Below are 20905 nucleotides of genomic sequence, written 5' to 3' on the forward strand. Positions count from 1 at the left end.
GTTATGAAAAACAAAGAACTCAAAACAGTTCACAGGAGTAACTACTGCTTAGAGTTTGGAGTGTCTGCAGGAAGGAATTCTAAAAGACCATTTAGTTCAGCACCTGTGTTTAACAAATGAGAACATTAAGGTGATTCTAATACCTGCAGCATTAAGTGATTTGTTCAAGGTTAAGTATTTAGATAGTGGCATCCCTTGGTGTTCTAGCGTCTTTCACCAAGAAGGATGGATGAATGTGGGGTACTCTGTACCAAGCAAATGTGTGAATAATCTTAGATTGGCACATGGGTTCTGACAGTGCAGGGAAGAAACTGTTTACAATAAGGTCATAAAACTCTTTGCCCTCATTTCAGACTTTTCACGATGGTCTATGCTCACAAAGCTTTATTGTGTTTGTGAAACAATAGAAATAATTGTGAAAACACCACCTCTTTAAATATTTGAAACTAGAATGAAAAAGAATATTGAAATAGATAGGGGGAGGGGGGTAAATTGTCCAGGGAAGGACAAGTGCGCAAGTCAGAGAAGTGGCAAGAAGGCCAGAGCCTGGAGCCAGTGATGAGCAGAGGTGTAGGGTCGGGGGCCAACCTAGTTAGTGTATTTTCCCTCCTGTGTGCTCCCTTCCCTCCTGGCCCGCCTGGGGAGGGTCCCAAGGGAGCCCCGGCTTAAGGCAGGGGTGTTATGCAGAGTCTTGTAAGCTCACGGGTAAATGATGTCACAGGTTAGTTACGCGGGCCCAGATCGATGGACGACTCAGGCAGTGGGTTGATCACATTTCCGGGGCGAATTCACCCTTTGTGACCCGCAAGGGGTGGGGGCGGGGAGGGGGGCAGGTGGTTTATCAAAAGAGGCTCTGGCTTCACGGATTTAATGCCGGCCTTTTCCCCCATTCCCGTCTGCTCCTCGGGGAGCCTGGGCAGTAACAGCGGGGTCATAAACTACTTTTCATCACAAGAATCCGAGGATATGAGTGGGAGGGGGACGTAAAGGTGGGGACAAAAAGGCACAAATCCGCTCCAAGACTGAAAGCCAGGATGGGGGCGCGCTGGGTTCACTTCCCCCGCCCCTCCTCCCTCGAGTGTCTGTGCCCGGCGAAGTAGCCCAGTGGCGTGCCAGGCCGCTGGCTGCGCTCAGGCTCCGTGGGGGCGCGCCGGCGCTCCCGGGCCTCTCCCGCCGGGCTGCAGCCCCCTCCCAGTCGCCCCGAGCCCCTCCCCCGGGCCCGGAGCCCCTCCCCGCGCTCTTCCCCTCTCTCGCCTCCCCTCCCTTCTCTTCCCTGCCGGCCCAGCCCTGCCTCCGCCTCCAGCGCCCACAGCCTCAGCGAGCGCCGAGCCCCCCGGAGCCCGAGCGCGGCGAAGGGGCGCCGCCAGCCCCTCCCCAGCGCGCTGACAGCAGGCTCCGGGGCCCCCGCCCCGTCCCCTCGCCGGCGGGACACACCCCCGCCCCTCCTCAGCTCCGCCAGTTCCCGCCGGACCCACCGGGCGGCGGACGGCTGAGAGCGGGCGGGCGAGGCGGAGAGCTGCGGCGGCGGCGGCGGCGGCGCGGGAGGGAAGGGGCGCGCGGCAGGCCCACGGGGAGCCGCCCGGGGCGCACGGAGCCCGCGTGCCCTCCCTGACCGTCCCCGTCCCGGGGCCGTACCTGTGGGCGCCTGGAGCCCCGGCAGCGACGCGGGGGCCGGAGTGTTCGATTGCCCTGGGACCCGGGGAGCGGGAGAAGCGGGAGCCGGACCGGGATGAGAAGGTGACGCCGCTGGAGGGCGCCACTCGTTTTGTTGGGGGGAAGATGCTGGCCTACTGCGTGCAGGACGCCACGGTGGTGGATGTGGAGAAGCGGAGGAACCCCTCCAAGCATTATGTGAGTACTGCCCTTACCGACCCTTGCGGGGGGTTGGCCAGAGATCCCCCCGGAGGACCCCCAAGGGGGCCCCCTCGCCCCCACCCGCTAAGTCCCGGAGCCAAGTGCCCACAGGGCAGCCCTCGGCTGTGGCGTTCCTTCGCAGGGCTGTGATCTCCAGGGAAGCCTTCTCTGTCCTTTCTCCACTCCCCCCGCCCCCCGTTTTCTTTTTTTGGCATTGGAATTGGCAAGTGGCTGCCCTTGTCTGTTACAACGGTGAAGTCATCTGTCCGCCTGAGCTTTGATGGATTGTGGGGGGAGCTTTCGTCAAGCCCTTGCGGAGAAGCTCCGTTGGGAAAGAGCATCTCCTTGGCCCTCCCTGAGGGCTTTTGGGTCGCTCACGCTCACGCAGCCCGTGAGCCTCTCCGAGGCTTGTCCTGGGGAAGGAAGCCTCGCGCTGTCCTCCCACGTTTGCTCGGGTCTCTGCCTCCCTGGGCCCGGGTGGGGGGCCGAGGAAAGCCGCCGCGCCCCCTGCCCCACCTCCACCCTCAGCCCTGGGCTTTGATTTCCTTCTTAAAGTCATTGTGTCCGTCGGTGTGAGGAGAATTGTGGCTTTTCCTTTTATCCCTTCTCTGGACGTGACCCTTAACCGGGTTCATTTCCTCTTAAGTGATGCTCCGTCTCCAGAGGCAAATGTTTGCTGTGGTCTCCAAGGAACGGCCGGCTGCCCCTCCCCCTTCCTTCCCCACAATTAATGACAAGGGGCTAAGGTTGATTGAGCCGAGCTGAGCCCCGGGTCTGTGTGACACGTCCCCCTTTCATCTCAGCCGGTCCTGTCTTGCCATCCTTCGCACCTTAGGAAGTAAACATGGTGTCCTTGACGGCTGAGGACGCCTGTCTGAACCGCTTTGCTTCTGTACTTGAGAGAGAAGAGACAGCCAGGCATGCAGAGCAGAAGGGCTGCATCTTATTTGCAAATTAGGCACTTAAAGGAGTATTTAGAATGCTCAAAGGCATTAATTTTAACAATTAAAACAGGCTGTAGGTTGCTGCCCCAGACTGCACATTGCTCTCTGAGAAATGGCTTTTATTTCTCTCTTGGAAGAGGACTAGGGTCTGTGCCAGCGTCAGCCTCAGGCTACTTTTTCTGTCTTTATCACCAATAGCTCTGAACTTTGGGTTTTGTTTTTTTGGGTTTTTGGTTTATTTTTGTTTTTTTTTTTTTTTAAAGTCAAATAAATGGGCCTAGGCTCAGAGTGGAGAGCAGGTAAGCTAAGGAGTCTGGTGCCTGACCAGACAGAGAGGTGGGTGCCCGTGGGAGACTTGTTCCTTTTGTATTATCTGGCTCAGCAAGCATCTTCATTTCAAAAAAGCTGCCGTATCAAGAGAGCTCCTTTTGAAGGACTGGGTCACTATGTGGCCATCCTGCTCCAGGTACAGATGTCCATTTGCACATCCCAGTGCTTACTACCCATTCGGCCTTCCTAACCGTTTTTCTCAGATGTTGCAGGTTAAGATTTAGGGGTTCTCTTTTCCAGTCCTCAGTTAAGGCTGGCCCTGCGTTCAACAGATGGCACTCTCTGCTCTGAGACCCAGGCAGGTGCTTTTTCCCTGTTCTTGATTTTAGGCGAAACATCCGATCTTAGCTCTGACCAATGATGTGCAAGATTACAGATGTTGGCTGTACTGGCAACAAGCCAGAAAGGTCGCTAAAACAACTGGGGACCCACTGCAGACAGAGCTGAAAGGTGGTTAGAGCTGGGGCTGGGGTAGGGTCCTGTTCAAAGCCCGGCTTAGCCACTAACTAGCTATGTGACTTCGGGCAAGTTATTGAACCTCTGTGGCACTCAGGGTTCCTCATATTTAAAGTGAGGGTAATATTAGTACGTATTTTGTAGGGTCGTCTGGAGAATGAAATGAGATCATCCCTGAAAAGCACTTAGCACAGTTTCTGGCACACAGCAAGCACTCGCTAAATGATAGCTTATTCTTGGTGAGACTCTGACTAAGAAAGCACTTTTGAAAGGCAGCTATTTAATGGTCTGGCAAAAAAAGAAAGAGCGAGCTTGGGTTTTAAGATTGATAATAACTTGTTCTATGTGAAAAACACAAAAGAAGTCCTGTCTGATTCCCTTGAAATGATCATTTCCTCCCTTTTTGTGGACAGCATTTCCCAGGACATCTCTGCTTCCCATGTAGGAATCGACATTATGTTTGGGGCAGGGAGTGATGTCACTGAACAGCTGTGGCCGTGCAGAGCTCTAAACTAAGGTTGTGGAAAACAATTAAAGGAGAAAGTGTTCTATGTCGTGGAATGTGGAGCCTGTCGGACTCGTCAGGCTCCACCCCCCCGCCCCCGTTTTACATATGAGGAAACTGAGATGGGGTAAAGTCACTTGCAACACAACCACACACAACACCTGGGTTTCAGTGGCATTTTGCCCACGGTGTGGGTTTTGTTCATCAAAGTAGCTTAAGTCTGGTTGGAGTTGACAAGGAAGACAAATATCTGGTGATAGGAAGAAGTTCCTACGTATTTGATGGGGTGCAATATACAGAGAGGGGACCCAGTAATAGAAAGTGTCAGCAGGATTCATAGGGGCAGGAGGAGCAGGTTGGAGGAGCTTGTGCCTCTGACGCTTAGGATCTCTTCCTCTCATGAGGCCTGCATGGTGGACACTGCACACCAGAAGATCAAGCATCCTGGTTAAGGTACTGTGGTGTGGGTAGCTGGCAGGACGCTCTGGGCCCAAGTCGCAGATATTCTGGAAGCCCTCTGCACTGAAGAGGCATGCCCCCTTCCCGCCTCTCCTCCACTGATGGTGCATTTTTAGTCTGTGGTTTGGCAAATTGCAGAGCATAGAGGTTTTATGGGATTGTGCATGTTAGCTGGAGCTGGCTGATGAGAGACCTGGGGCCCAAGCAGGAGGGGCTCTGCTGGCTGCAGAACACTGGGAACACAGTGCAAAGGTTTCCTCAGGACATCCAGCAAAGGGTGTGCTTGTCTCCAGGGCAAGGGGAGCTGCCTCAGCACCAAGGGTCTTATGCTTTTAGTCTGTTTATGAAAAGACAGGCGAGTGGCTTCTATTGTTTGGATGGTGCTGTCAGCCCTTGCTTCCTTCCTCTCTGCCAAGCCCCTGCTTGGGTGGGGTTCAGGGAAAGTGGGCACCTGCCGCTTAGACCAGCCTCCCTGCCATGGAGTTGGGCTCCCCTCTTAGCTTTTATGAGTTGCCCCTGGGGAGACCTTAGGTAAAGTGGCTTTGGCTTCAGATCGCTTGTCTTTCAAATGGTCCTGATGATGCTGGCTGCAACCTGTAGATACCTTTGTATAAACATTTTCCATAAGAATTCTAGTTCAGGTTTACCATAGTTCTTTGCACTCACATGCATGTGTAGGTGTATGTCCAGTCATATGGTAGTGGAAAGAAGCGCGTTTATCTAGAACAAACAAAGTATTTGTTTGGATTTGGGAGGCATTGTGCTTTTACAGTGGTTTCCTTTTCTGATTGTTTATTTCAGACAAATATCAGTCATGAATGTTTTGATCCTCTACAGGACTCTTCAGGGAATGTGAATAATAGCCAGTGTTAGCAGTTACCATCAGCAGTACCAAACACTTAACATTCATGATTTCATGTGATTCCTACAGTTCATCAAATGTACCCTAATCCACCCTAACCTGGGTACGTTCTTTGATTTCCTTAGACAGCTGAGTGTACTTGGAAAGTTTAGAGATTGCCCAGGATCTCCCAGTTAGAACAAGGCAGATCTGGGTAAACAGGTGGATATGAACCTAAAATGGGGCCCTTTCATCAACTAAAGTCAGGGTGGGGAGACCAGGCTCAGGCTTCCTTGTCAGCGAGAGAGCAGTGCATGGTGGTCTTGAAGACTGCTTCACTGTATGTCCCATGGGCCATTCACCTCATGCCACAGAGTTCGTGAAAGCAACAGAACTGAGTTTATGAAAGCAATGGAGGGTGAGCTGGTGAGACAGGGAGAATGGATCAGATCCAAGATGATATCTGGTCCCCACTGATGCAGGAGGTGATGAATTAAGGATCAACACTGTGGAAATAGTACTTCCTCTTGTGTGTTTAGATCATCACAGAATTTGGTCTTGGTCCTGGGAGTACATTTTTAGGAATTGGCTCCAGACCCATTCATTTTTTCTCTAAGCCCTTAGAATGTGGATCCAGTGTTACAGAAGGAAGGATGTGCAGCTGTAGAAAGGATCTTCTGAGGGCCAGTTCCGTTACCAAATGAGTGTTGTTGGGTAGATTGGGGTATGAATCCCACCTCTGGCCCTTCCTAGCTGTATCACTCTGGGCCTCTGTTTCCTTGCTTATAACTTTTGGAAAATTGATTTGATATAATTCTGGGTAAAGCATTCTCCTTAGTACCTGGCCCCTACCATGCACATTCAGCATATTCTAGTTTCCATCTGGTGTTTCTTCCATCTGATGATCACCAAAACACTAGATTACAGTTAGGACCTGGTAGGTGAAGCTGAGAGAAAAGGAAAGGCTGAGGCAAAAAAGGAAAGGCCAGCTGCTCATAGTGTGGTGGGAAATTGGGCCCCATGCCCCATAGAAAACACCCAGCACACAACAGAAACAGAGAAACAAGGAGCAGCTGTTCAGACCTGGAGGGCTTCCTGGATCCGATCTAGTAATGTCTGCCATAAGTTGGGAAGGGGAAGGGAAGGGACATGGGTTGAGGAACAGGAGTAGAGAGGTCATCCAGTGAGGGCAAGGTCAAACAGGATCCTAGCCCCAAGGTCAGTACTACACATAGGTTACCCCTGCCTGCTTCCTTTTTCTCTTTTTGTCTCTCTCTGTCTTTTCCTCTTACACAAACATATACACATATAAGAAGAGTTTTTCTCCTTTTCCAAGGAGGCGAGTGAGTGATCCAGGGGTGATTCACAGGTCTGACAAAGCTTCCTGCTCATGGAACAACCAACCACATCCTCTGGCCTTTGGAACAGGGAGCACAACCAGCCATTTTTCATGGCCCTTTTGGGACCTGAGTGAGGGTTTGGTTGGGGGTGGGGACAGATCAGGATTGGAATCACTGTGTGTGGTGGCAGGCATAGGGGAGGTGAAGGGAAGGGAAAAATAAACCTATTTGATATCATAGGAGACTGATTCCACCTTCAGAAGTATAAGTGGAAGCTGCTGCATTTTCCAAAGAGATATTCTGGGGCCAGCATGAGTTAATGGCCAGTGGAGGCCATGAATTAGGGGAGTGTTAGGACCTAGGACTTCGGGATTGCACGGCAGTCCCCTGGAAATTGCCTTCTAATTTCCTCAGCCTGAGTCACTGACCAGACTAGTTCTTGGCCAGAAAAAGTCTGACAGGCAACTCTATTCCCTTTTGCCTCTTAATTAAACAAAATCAAACAAATAATAGAGTTATACATACGGTGGTCACACTTACTCCTCTTGAGTTCTGAGAATCCAGGAAAAGGATAATGGATTAGGATGGGGATCCAGGGAACAGGAAGGACAAGGGGTGTGTGTGGGAAATGAGGTGGAGCTCTGGCTTTGGAAATAGGTTCTGAGCCAGGGCCAGGGCTGTTCACCATAGCAATTGCCAAAAATAATGGAAGCATCCAGTAGGGCAATCAGCATTTCAAGAGGTGATTCCCAGAGCTGCATGTGACTTCTCGCCTGGGCAAGGCCGCTGCTGTGCGGAGTGCAGTCAGCCACAGGAAAACAGGTGAATGGAGGGGTTAGGGGCCTGGACGTATGTCAGGAAGACCGGAGGGCAAACCACAGGAAGGCCCCTTTAGTGCCTGCAAGTGACCTCTAGACAAGGCACCGCTTTGGCAACAAGTGCTGAGCTGAGTCCAGTGAGGGTGTCAAGATGCACAGTGAGGAGAGAAGGGGAAGAATCAATACGTGAGTACTGACTATGCACTAGGCAGTGCAGAAAGTACTTTTTAGAGGGCCTTTTATTTGAGCTATGTGACAACTGTCTGAGGTAGGGAGGTGTTTCTTATCCCCACTTTGCAGATGTAGAAATTGAGGCTCCGAGTGTTTTTGTGACTCTCAGAGTAGTTGAGTGTCAAGGCTGGGACTCTTGCCCTAGTCTCTGACACTGAAGTCTGGGAGCTTGTCACTGTCTTCCCCTTCAGAGCTGGGTCAGTGAGAGAGGGCTCTGAAAATAACCATGGAGTTCAGGTCATGTGCATCTGGAAGGCTGCGTTGTGGGAGGGCACCTGGGCTCTACTGTCCCCACCTGTCTCCACCACTGGCTCCCATGGGACCCAGTGCAAACTACTTTCTCTGGACCTCAGTTTGCTCATCTGTAAAAAACAAAACATGGAAGGAAATAGGACCTAGCTTATTGGCTAATGGTGAAGATTCAATGGATTGATAAATGTAAAGAGCTTAGAACAGTCCCTGGTATGTGTTAAGCACAACATAGATATTTGCTTTAATAATGATGAAGTCCTAAAGTTTTTCCAAAGAGGGAGTGCTCTCTGTGAACTGGAGTTTTCAGGGAAGACAGCTGGAAACGGCAGGCTAATCATGGGCTTTGAGGAGTAGTTAGGATTTGGATGGGAAGGAGTAGGGTCTAGGTGGCAAAAGAGGAGAAGGACATCCCCAGAAAGGGAAAAGCAAAGGACCTGGAGGTGGAATATGCAAGAGAAATGAGGGCAAAACCCATGTGGGGAAGAAGGGTGAGGAGAAAGGTCGGGGCCAGCCTCTGGGAGCCCCAGATGCCACAGTTTGTGTACACACCTCCACGCAGTATTCCTTGGGAGAATCCTCTGCTTCTTAGGACTGCGGGGGGAGGGACAGGCCAACTGTCACTAAGGGGTCCCTTCTGGTGGCCCCAGACCTGGAGTTGTTCTGGCAGCCATGGCTGGGATGGAGGTAAGAACCGGAGCCCTTTTTCTTGTTCTGCATTGGGGAGTCTGTAGTTGGCAGGCCAGAGCCCAGCCCTCCCTCTTTATAGCTCTTACTCGGAGGGGTCAGGCTGCCTCATAAAAGTTGCTTGCACCCCAGAGGTCTTGGGTGAGGTGGGAGGTGGAGGAGAGGATGCAGCTGGGAGTGAGGCATGGTCTGCTTTGGGCCTCATCAGTGGAGGGCCCCAGCGGGCGGGCCTGGGCCTGGCCCAGCAGCAGTGTGCTTGGTGGGGAGATTTCCATCTACATTCCCCGCACCCTGATAGCAAGAGAAAGGAAACTCCTATCCTTTTGGTTTTTAAAATAATACTGGGGTGCCTGGGCGGCTCAGTCGTTTGGGCAGCCCAGTCTTTTGGGCAGCCAACTTTTTTTTTTTTTTAAATTTTTTTTAATGTTTTATTTATTTTTAGGAGAGAGAGAGAGACAGCGTGAGCAGGGGAGGGTCAGAGAGAGAGGGAGTCATAGGCTGAAACAGGCTCCAGGCTCTGAGCTGGCAGTCAGCACAGAGCTCGATGCGGGGCTCGAACCCACGAACCACGAGATCATGACCTAAGCGAAAGTCGGACGCTTAACCGACTAAGCCACCCAGGCGCCCCTGGGCAGCCGACTTTAGCTCACGTCATGATCTCACAGCTTGTGAGTTTGAGCCCCGCATCAGGCTCTGTGCTGACAGAGCCTGGAGCCTCCTTCAGATTCTGTGTCCCCCCATCCCCCTGCCTCTCCTCTACTCACATTCTTTCTCTCAAAAATAAACATTTAAAAAAAAATTTAAAAATATTTAGCTTTTTTCTTTTATTTTTCCTTATTTTTTGTAAATATTTTTTAATGTTTATTTTTGAGAGAGCAAGTGCACGTGCATATAAGGGAGGCGCAGAGAGAGAGGGAGACACAGAACTGGAAGCAGACTCCAGGCTCTGAGCTGTGAGCACAGAGCCCCATTTGGGGCTCAAACCCATAAGCAGTGAGATCATGACCTGAGCCCAGGTCGGACGCTTAACCGACTGAGCCACCCAGGTGCCCTGTATTTTTACTTATTCTTGTTAAAGTAAACTTTACCCTTAATGTGGGGCTCAAACTCAAAACCCCGAGATCAAGAGTCTCTCACTCTACCAACTGAGCCAGGCTGTGTCCCAGGAAAGGCCTATCCTTGTAGGGCCTGGGGGCTAGTTCTAAACAGCTTGCTGGGAGCCTAGGTGGTCACCCCAAACATTCACACTCATGTTGCCTTCACTTCAACATGTCTCTGAGCTGGTTTTAGTTTTAAATACAATGCTTCAAATTACCCCTTCATTTATTTAAACCCCCGTCACGCTGCCAGATATTCCAGTAAGCCTGATTCTTTAGGGAAAATGGAATAATAAAAATAACAGCTAACATTTCTGACTGCTTTCTACGTGCTAAGAGTTTTACATGGAAACTCTCAAAACAGCCCCCCAAAGCATGTAGTTACCTCTGGCATCCACATTGTGAAGGCGAGGACGCCGAGGCCCAGAGAGCTTAAATAAATTGCCAAACACCATGCGGCTAATAAGCTGCATATGGAGAGGGGCCTGCTGGCTCCAGAACCGCTCTGTTCCCACAGCTCACAGCCTCTCAGTCACATGTTCTACCTGGGGAGACCAGGCCCCAAGGAAGCCTGGCTGGGTGGCTTCTCCAGATGTGAGACCTTCCACATGTCACCATCTCTTTCTAGATCTCCACTTGCCCTTCTCATAAATGGGTGATTGCTTTCTTGCTGGCCTGCCTTCCAGACGGGAGGGTGGGTGTGAAAGCTGCTTGGGGAAGTGCTGAGCCCAGAGAAAATAACCCTGTGAAGGGTTCCCCGGTCCCTCAATCTGGTTTGGGTCCCTCAATTCTCCGGCTTCTCAGTCGTGTGGGGGTAGGGATGCTTTACACAGGGGAGCTGTTCCTGACCTCCAGGGAATTTTCTTCAAGGTTTCCCGCCCCTGCTCTGTCCCCTGAGAAGCCTCGCAACCAGGGTGGACTCAGGATCACCTTAAGCCCTCAATGAAGACATCTTCCAGAAAAGTGGCCTCTGGGAACTATACTTTGCTTCTTTCCATGCCTGTCGTTTTTGTGAATGGGAAGAGACAGAGCTATTTCCAGTCACATCTCCCTGCTGTTACCTGAGGGGAGGAAGTGACATCAGGCGCTGAGTTAGCAAAGGGGAAACAGCTGGCCATTCTGCCCCTCCGCTTGGCTCTTTCTCTGGCCCTTTGCTGTCATTTCCCTTTGGCCAGTGAGGAAGCCACCCTCCCCAAGCCCGGGTGGAGGGACATGTGGGGTGGGGACAGAGTCCCTTCCTCTGTGTTTGTCAGTGCAGCATAAATTATGCAAGAGCCCCCAGTCTGTCTCTGGGATCCCTGGATTCTGGCAGAAATGTCTCACTGCTAACTCTGGGGAGTGAGGGATAGGGAATCGTGAACTAGCAGGGTGTACCAGATGGGGTAAGAGATTGAGTGGGTATGGGCCAGTCTGAACTTTTGCCTGTCGCTAGTGGTCCCAGGTAGAGAGCCCTCGCTATTTCCCTTTTTTCTGAGAATATTCTCTCTTGGTAATAAAGGAGACCTTGACCTGTATTACTTAGACATCATCATCCAGCTACCATGCATTGAATCCTGGTTTATGCCGGGCACTGCCAAGGCCTTTTGTTTATACCCTCTGGTCCCCACCTGGCCCTGTGGGCCTGCATTTTTAACCCTATATTACTTGTATGGAAATTACTGAGCAGAAAGGAGAGGTTGCATCATTAGCCTTGCACAAAGCCAAGCGTGTTTGACCCCTTGCCCCCAGGCTGTGCCTGTTTCACTCTGTCATCGTCCTTTACACACTTGGTCCTTCTCCAGGGCTGGCCCCAGGGGTAGCGGGAGCACACTGTCCTCCTGTGGAATGGTGTTCTTTGTTGAGAAAGCCCGCCTTGCCTCTTTTGCCCACCTAAGGGTTCTGAGCGCCGAAGGGATTGTCCCTGTTGTTTAAAGTGGCTGCTTTGCAAAGTCTTTCATGGTAGGCTCCATTCTGACCCAGCTTTGTTCTGTTTCCTGATGGCCCAGACCCAAAGGGCTATTTTAAGGGACTTGCCTGTGTGGGAGAATTTCTCTTTGTAACAACAGAGGAGGCAGCCTAGCTGGCCTGGCATGGTACTGGCAGCCAGGCTCTGAGAGGGTGAAACCCTTCCCTGAATTCCGCCTCCCAGGCTGGAATTGATTTGTCAAGCTCTCAGCTAGGGGCCTGGCACCTGGAAGGGACACAGTTACTCGTCATGGGGGGCAGGGGTTCCAGAGGTGACTGCCCAGAGATTTCTGCTGCTCTGAGCTCCAGTGGATTGGCAAACTGGTCCTTCTCTCAGAGTTCAGGTCTATAATAGGACGATGTCTGAACTTTGGTTCAAGCCAGGATTAATTATTTACTTTAGTCATCACTCATGGGCAGCTGGAGAAGGGCAGCCTCATTTGCCCATGTTTTCTGGACGCAGCAGCTCCTAGGCAGGGGAAGTAGGGGAGTTGAGTGAGAGAGAGTGTGAATGGAGCCCCTTCTAGGTGCAGGCACCGGGTTAGGGCTTCTCGTCTGTCCATTGTGTCCTTTAATCCCCACAAACCCTGAGCACTGGCCCTGTTTTCTAGACAAGGAAATCAGGGCTCGGAGAGATGCTCCATCTTGCCCTCTAATGCATGGCAGTAAATGACAAGAGTGGGGTTTGAACCCAGGTCCCTCCAGCAACAAAGCCTATGAAGGTTCCACTGTGCTCCCTGGAGATTGGATGGATTGGTGGTTGGGTGTCTAACTGGGAGTTCTCTTTTTATTCTGGTCCACAGCTGGAAGTATCCATACATGTCAAAACTGAGTGCATTTGGTCCTTCCCTGCCTTCTCTGTGTCTGTATTTCACCCTCTGCTGTACCCACCCATAAGGGTCATGGCCATGATTTGAGCTCTGCTGGGGTATGGAACATTGCAACCTGGTCCCGAGGCTTAGGAAGGAGAGCAGACCCAGAGGAAGTGTACATAGTGTGGGTTCCCTTGGGAGGCTGAGGACCTGTCGCTTTGTACATGGCTTTGTCTCCTGAGGACTTTGAGGCTGGAAGTTTAGGGAGCATATCATGTGGGATAAAACTCAAAGGATCAGGATGAAACCCTTGGGTCCTCTGCCCTCTCTGGCCTCCCCCCCGAGCCCCTCCATCAACACATGGAATGGTTGGGATAAGATAACAAACCTCTCACTACTGAGATTGAACCCCTGGCAGGGTCTGGGTTCTATTTTGGGATCCAAATTTTTATTCCCCTTGAAGTCCTGTCCAGAGCCACTTTTGAAGGCCTGGGCTTCCAGATGCTCCAACTGATGGGGGCTCTGTACCCTGTCCTTGGGGGGCTCATGGCTTTGTGGCCACGGCACTGTGTTTTGGAGCAGGGAGACATTTAATTCTGGGCATTTGCCACCTGCTGCTTGCTCAGGCTAGACTAGGCCCTGGCAACCCTTAGAGGGCCTCAGGAGCCAGCAGCTGGAATTTGAGAGCAGGAGGGTGGGGGCAGGGCACTGATGGCCTCGGCAGCATGAACTCTGGCTTGGAAGCCTCTTACTAGCTTTTTTCACTTCGTCAAGTTTCTTCACATCTGTGGACCTCAGCTTTCTAATCTTTAAAATGGGGATAACAGTGCTACACAGCCCATACGATTGTTACTTTCCACCGTGCCTGACATAAGGTAGCTGTTCAGTAAATGGCAGTTATTATTTACCTTTATTATCATAATCTTCCTTCATGGTTTTACTCCGTTTCTGCCACCTTCTTCCCTGACACCACCTCTTATAACTTTCCCTGGCTGTGAATTTTTACGATGCTTATTGTTTTTACCACTCGTGGAGTGCTTACCAAGAATGGCCTTGGTTGGTCAGCTTTTGTCAGGCCCATGTCTGGTGTGCCCAACTGATAGAAAAGCCCCTCCAGGGCTGGACCTCCATGTGGTACCTACTTGGTCATTCAGTCAAGCAATTCGTCAACATTTCAGTGTTGGTTGTGTCCCAACCGCTGGGAACACAGGAGGGCAGATAAATATCGCTGCCCTTCTGGAGCTGACAGTCTGATAAGGGAAGGAAGACAATGAACAAGCTTAGTTTAGGTAAAATACGCAGTGTGTTAGATGGGGAATAAGTGTGGTACAGAAACCTGGAGGGGGAGGGGGACAGGAGTTGGTAGTAGTAGTTGTTGTGTCATTTCAGAGAGGGTGGCCAAGGGCGTGCCCACTGCACATTGACTTTTGAGTAAGATCTGTGGGAGGTAAGGCAGTAACCCATGTGCATACTTGGGGGAGAGTTGTTGAGGGAGAGACAACAGCCTGTGCTAAGGCCCTGAGGTGGGACTCTACCTGGCCTTTCCAGAGAAAAGGCTGGGTGGGCCAAGTGGAAGAGGTGAGGGGCAATGAGGTCAGACAGGTAAAGGGGCCAAGGAAGACCTTGCATCCCTGCTGGCAGTGTGCTCAGCACTTGCTGAAGACTGAAACTGGCCCCCAAACTGCAGAGAGGTTGCTCTGGGGACCGTGTTTGGGGTTGGACCCTGACTGCCTAAGAGGGATGCTCTGGGGAAACTCAGCAGTGTCATGGAAAGGAACTCCAAGACCCCAAAGGCAGTACACTTGTTAGGGTGTTGCACTGACTGAACATTAGTTTTGTACCTACTGTGCACAAGGCACTGAGCTGAAAGCAGTTCCTTGGGCTGGAAGCCAGGGGGTGGGAGCTTCTGCTAAGGCAGCAAGCAGCATGTCCTTTCCTCCTTAACACCTCCTCCCCATGCTAGCGGAGGTCTGAGTCACAGTAGGTCTTTGATCAATGGGATAAATACATGGACAAAGGCTTCATTCTGCTAAAGCCCCTTCCTCCTACCCCACTCCTATTTTTTTAAAAAGAACTACAGCTTTTAACTTACAATTATAGAAATTGCTTGTTTGAAATTCAAAATATATATTCCTATTGATATAATATTGTAAATGGTGTTAAAATTCTCAGGCTGGCCCACCAAAACCTTTCTCATCCATGGAGTCAATGGAAGATGTCTTCCAGGGTTCACAGTTCACAGGCTAAATGAGGATGATGATGACGATGATGATGACAATGTTGATGATAACAATGGCAGCACCAATTAGGTGCCAGTCAGCTTTCTAGCCACGTTACTCATTCAATCCTTACAGCAACCCGAGGAGAAAAGCACTATTCTATTTCTTACATAATTGATAAGAAAATGGAAGCCAAAGGTCATAGGCTAGGGAGAGGCAGAGCAGGGCTCCAGAGTCCTTTGGGAAACCTTACTTCCTGGCCTTTCAGGGAATCTTGCCAGCCAGCCTTGCCACAGCCCTGGTTGGCCATCTGTAGAAGACCTTCTATGCAGGACTTTGTCATTAGGTGTAAGAATGGAGTTAACAAGTGTCAGAGTCAGGGAACCAAAGTTAGGGGTGGCCAGCAGGAATGGCCTCTCTTTGTTCCCAAGACAGGAAAAACCATTTGTCCCTGGAACCTGACACTGCAGGGGGTGTGTTTGCAGGGGGTGTGGTTATCTTCCTGGGACATTTACAAGTCCAGCACATGGGGCTGGAGAGGAAGGGGTTTGCGGGGGGAATACTGTGTGTGTTGGCGGAGGCCAGATTAGAGTGTCTGGCAAGATGTTTCTGACACCTAGACCATTCAGCTCTCTGCAAAGCCCAGCAGGTGGCTGGGCTGTTGCTTTAGTTGGGGGTGGAGGGGCACCTCCCCACCCTGCCCTGTTGAGTTTATTGTTGGAAGGAGGTGGGTCCTAACCAGTCTGTTTCCTTCTCCCAGGGCCCCAAAATAAACAGCAGCTGTTGGCTACATCACCTCTGTCAGCTACCAGTCTGTCAACAGTGCCTGGCTCTTGCTTGGCCCTGCCCCTTCTGGGTATAATGACATGGGGCATTGGGGGACCATTGGCTTTGCCCTACAGAGCCTGCCTTGCTAGCCAGCTGGTGTGCCCTGACATGGCCTCTTCCCCAGCTCTGGTCTGTTGGCCACCCACTGGCACTGTCCCCTCTTGCCCTGCAGCGAGGTAGGTCCTCCTGGTGGCCATAGACTCAAGCTTGAGCCTGACGTCAGCTCAGCTCCTGGCTCTGCCACTCAGCTGGTGACCTTGGGTAACTCTGAGCCTGTTTCCTGCTCTGTATATCGGGTAATAGTATGTCTTTCACAGTAGAGGATTATTCCAGTGCTAGGCAGGCAGCTAGAGTGGACTCACTAAGCCAGACTGCCAGATTTGAATCCCACCTTTGGCACTCAGGAACTTCGTGACCTTGGGGGAGGCGCTGAATCTCTCCATGCCTCTGTTTTCTCATTTGTACAACGTGGATAATAAAGGCATCTCCCAGGCTGGTGGTGAGGATTAAGTAGGTTAATACATGTAAAGCCCTCAAAAGGGTACCAGGCACAGAGTAAGAGCTTGATGAATGGAATAGCACATGGGCTCCCATTGGCAGATAAAGCAGGACATCTCCTAAAAGAATCATTCACGTGTACATGTCCGAGAGCTGACAGAATTACTCTCCTCCTAACCTGACTTCTAAGTGGCTGTGCTAATTTGCTTGGCTTTGTTTCCAGCCTGCATTCAGAACTTAGACTTGAGGGGCTGGGAGGGGTGGTAGAATGAGTTATAAAGCGGGATGGGGGCATGAAAACAGAGAGCTGTGATTTCTAATCTGTTTTGCAGTGTTTCTGCTGATGTAATGTAAGAAATGGAAAGACCATGTCTCTGGCCAAGGCCTGCCTTCAGCTGGGGACAGATCCCTCTCTGGGGCTGACTAGTTATCTCTGTTGGTGTGCAAGCCCCAAGATGTTCTTCCATCTGATCTCTACAACCTCCCCATGGGCCAGTTTGCTTTGGCTTCCCCCTGGCTCCATATTCTGGGAAACTCTTGTTATCTTTGGCCTTCTCTTGAATTTATCCTCCCTTTTGGAAAGATTATGCTGGGAACCCCCATTAGAGGATCTAGACCACAAAGTCGTCATTCTCCAAAAGAAAGGGAAAAAAAACACTTGATCCCAGTTGTGTTGGGCCTCAGTGCCAGGTGCCACAGTGGGCACACCAACTCCCCCAATAGGGAGACCCCCCACTCAGTAAGAAGCATTTGCACTGTCTCCCCAGGAGCCTGGTCCTTTAAGAGAGGTGCCATGCCTGGGCATGGGGTCCCATCTTCTCCATGCTGCTTTTGTCAGTTCTTGTCTAAGGAGAGAGGTCAGCTGCAGTTTCATTGCCAACATCTGGGGATGTCACCTTCTAATAGACAGTCAAGAGAATGAGTCTGCACCATTGAAAGGAAAGTAGAAAGTCATTTAGAGCAAGAGCTTCAGAACTGGATCGCCTAAATTCATATTTTAGCTCTGCCATTTCTGTGAGGCCTTGGTCAAGTCACTTAACTCCTCTGCTTCAGTTTCCTGTTCCATGATAGGGGGATAGTAACAGTGCCTTCCTCATTGCTAGGAGGATTCCATGAGATAATGATGGTGAAAGCACTTAGAACCATGCCCTGGAGAGAGTGAGTGTCACTGTTATTATCTGAGCCGGCACAGCAGGTGGAGTCTGAGTCCCATCAGCTCGGAACCTCTGGGCTGTGCTGGAGATATATTTAGAACCTGTGAGAGGCCCATGGTGTTTGCGACAGAGGCATCTTGGATGGAGCCTGTGGTGTGTTCTAGAGAAAGGGGAGTGTGAAGGTTCAGCTCAGCAGGTGATTGAATGCCTACTCTGCATTTTCTAGCTGAGTGTCTGTGAATGAGTAGCTCCACCCCTCAGCTCAGTTTCCTCCGCCAATGGTGTCCATGCCCTACCTGTAGGGTCACTCATGAGAATTTGACAGTAGTCACTCTGCATTGTGGCCACTTACACTGCCTGAGGCTTGGCAAGGGAACCGGGAGGATGGGCAGTCCAGGCTGATTGTTCTGGCTGGGAACCTTATATTGCCCTCTTTGCTGCATGATGAGCAGCCTCTGGGTGCTTATGGCAGCACTGCTGCCCTGACAGAGTACTTGCTGCTGGTACCAGCAGTGTCCTAGGTTGCTGAGCTCACAACCTTAATCTCTGCCACTGAGGGACCCTCGAGGAAGCAGTATGGGCCGCCTGCCTGTTCCACAGATGAGGAAAGGCTCAGAGAGGCTCATGGCTTCTGTGGACGCCCCGCCCTCTACCCCCTGTGCTCACCTGAGTTCACCTGCCACTGATTCCTGCAGTTTCCAGGACTGTGACAGCTCCCCACCTCACCCCTGGCCCCTCCTCACCTCTTTGTGTGAGGGTTTTCTTCAGCCGGGCAGCACCACAAAAGCTTGCTTGGCCCAAGCAGGTGTACTTGAGGAAGGCCAGGGGGAGAGGTGGGGGCGAGTTATCATCCCAGGGGGCTGCCCACAAGCTGTGGGGACAGTAGTTGATGTCTCCACTACCTGCCCTTCCCCGGGAAGATTCTGAGGTGAGTTCCAGCCAGAACAGCAGGATGGAGCCTCAGATGCCCACAGCAGTCACCTGCTCATTAACACACCCTTTACCGGCCTTTGTCCTTTCCTGGTCTCTGTATTTCCTCACCTGGGGCTTCTGGAATCATCTCCCTAACAGGAAGGCTGCACTCACGGCCTTGTCTGCTTTGAACTTAAACTATGGTAGCAAACTTCTCCCGCTCACAGGTGGTGGAGCTAGGACTGGACACCTCTGTCTGTGACTCGGTCTGCTAGGCCATGCTGTCTTTCTGGAGGTTTCTGGGCTTCTTGTTACAGAGGAGTCAGAAAAGGTCCTTGTTTGGATGCAGGCCTTTTTAGCTAATAAGAGGGCAGTTTCTGGAGTGAGTCAGAGTGGACAGGGCTGAAGAATACTTATCAATACAATAGCTTCTAAAGGGACTCATCAGAGAGGGAGCTCAGTCAGTGCAAACACCGGGAGAGGAGCTTGGCCTTGGAAACGTGGGAATCTGACCTTATATGGACTTGCCCCAGGAAAGAAAGAAACCAACAAGGGACTTAGGGATAAATAGAAATCAACTATCTTTATCCATACAGGTCAGGCTGGGAGGGGCAGTGTAAGTGTCTGAGGAAACAAGATCAGGGCTGCTGGCCTTTGTGCTAGGTGCAAGGGGACCTTGTGAGCCAGGTGCAAGGGGACATATGTGAGCAGGACGTGCTGGGGTTTGTTGTCAAATATCTGTATCTGGCTAGTTGGAACTGTTGTAATCTGGCTACTTGGCAGGGATTTGGACATTACAAACACTAAAGCTTCTCGTGACAGTGTTCAATATTACGGCAAGACTGGGTATCCTTATAGGTGGTAAAAGCATCTTTCAGAAAAATAAAGGGAGAAAAGGAGTGTGTGTGTGCACGTGTGTGTGTTTGAGCATGGAGTGCATGTGTATTTGGAGATGTGTAGTATGTGTGTGTGTGTGTGTTGGCAGATGTTTGTGTAAGTAGGTGTATGTTTGTGTGTGTTTACATGTGTGTTTGGGTGTGGTATGCTTTGTGTGTCGTACAAGCTGTTGGATCTTAGTCCATCAGGCATATTCCTGGGCCATCTTTTATCCTTGAGAGTTCCTTATGGTTCAGGTTAGAGGAGCCAAGAATACTTAGTATAAAATCGTCCCCTAGATCATCACATATACTTTCCAGTAACTACCTTTCATCCTTTTCTCCAGGGCCTCTTCTGTCAGACAGGTTCCCATAGCTCTCCCCTCCCTCTCGCAAAAGAAAGATGGTGTTACTCCCATTTTATAGGTAAGGAGACTGGGAATCAGGGTAAGTCACTTACTCAAAGGTGATACAAGTCAGTGGCAGAGCTGGGATTTGATCAGCTTCTTGACTTCCACCTTCTCCTTCCTCTTTGACCTGAGAAGGGTGAGCTGTGAGGTGGGATTGTGCTGTGGCTCTGGCTGTGCAGGAAGGGCCTTCCTATCCTTCTGGGAAACTTGCTCTGGAAACCTCTCTTCCAGCTTCATTGGAGGCCAGGGAGGAAGAAGCGCAGGAGCAGGAAGCCTGGCTGCAGGGCCGCATGGCTAGTGGAGACGTAGGGGTGGGGGAACCAGGTCTGGGAACAAGTTGTGATTGCAGCAGGGTGAAGATGCAGGAGGTTCTGCAATTAAAAAAAAAAAAAAAAAACAGAGAAGAAGGGAGGAAGCGAGAGAAGTCCTTGAGGTCACTCTCCTGGGCTTCAGCGAGAGGGTACTGTGGAAAGTTTAGTCGGATAAGGAAACTTACACCTACATTTAATCTCCCTTCTGTTTGCAGTAAGGAGGTTACATGTCCAGAGGTGTGGACATGGGGCATTGTAGATCTGTCACTGTTATCTGTTATGTGATTTACCCTCTAACTGGGATGGGCAGGGCCTGGATTCCTGGAAGGAATAGAGGATAGAGATTTCGTCAGTGCGAGTTCTTGGCAGACAGAGACAGCGGGGCCACTGGGATGGCCTGGCTGTTCTCGTCCACAAGAGCTCACGTCAGAACAGTGGGAAATCCCACGGAATCTGCAGTCCCAGGTGTGAGTCTGTGTGGGGCATTTGGGATTTACTCACAGGACTCAATACTCTTTGGTTCCCTGAGCTGGTGGGAGAGGGCCCCCTTGTCCCCACTCAGCTCCATGACTAACCAGTTCTTCAGAAGCAGATAGTTGTGGCCAATATCCCTGAGAGTCTTAAACGGCCACCTCTGCCCCACCCACATATCCCCAACATCAGCCAGGGTGGACCCCGGGAAGCAGGTGGACTTGTGCAAGGCAGCCTGAGCAGCACAAATTTTCAAAAGCCATCATCTGATAACTTCTCAGCCCCAAAGCTATTGGTATGAGGTGTTATCTAATATGGTGTTGACCATGTGGATGTGTTTGGCTCTCTGCTGACTTGGATTAGGATGTGGAATATTGCAGTAGTTAGAGGTGAGCAGAGCTCCCTACAAGCCATGTGACTTTGGGAAAATTATTTTATTTGCCCAAGCCTCAGTGTCCTCATCTGTAAAACGAGGATAAGAAAAGTAGCACAAATTCCTAGAGTTGGGGACAGTTATAGAAACAGTATTAACGGTAACATCACAGGCAACAGTGGAGCTTGGCGTCCCTGGGTGATGCTCCCTGGGTGATGGCGGCAGACAGCCCACGTTGGTGCTGTTAGCCGCCCTCCCTTTTGGGAACAGCTTTATTGAGATAAAAT

At 50.9% G+C, this 20905-nt stretch overlaps 1 protein-coding gene across 3 annotated transcripts in view; it reads left to right on the top strand.

Annotated features, from left to right (window-relative positions):
* Positions 1 to 1575: 1575 nt before the first annotated feature.
* The window catches only part of SH3PXD2A (SH3 and PX domains 2A), a 239107-nt gene continuing 219777 nt past the window's right edge, over positions 1576 to 20905 (top strand). For all 3 annotated transcript variants that reach the window (XR_005530468.1, XM_039243944.1, XM_039243943.1), the window contains exon 1: positions 1576 to 1851. Coding sequence is in view for 2 of the 3 variants with exons in the window: in XM_039243944.1 (XP_039099875.1) it covers positions 1780 to 1851 (72 nt within the window). In the remaining variant the exon portion in view is untranslated. The remainder of the gene's footprint in view (positions 1852 to 20905) is intronic.

Source organism: Hyaena hyaena, unplaced genomic scaffold (assembly GCF_003009895.1).
Source record: "Hyaena hyaena isolate Hyena2069 unplaced genomic scaffold, ASM300989v1 scaffold_233, whole genome shotgun sequence".
Lineage (NCBI taxonomy): Eukaryota > Metazoa > Chordata > Mammalia > Carnivora > Hyaenidae > Hyaena > Hyaena hyaena.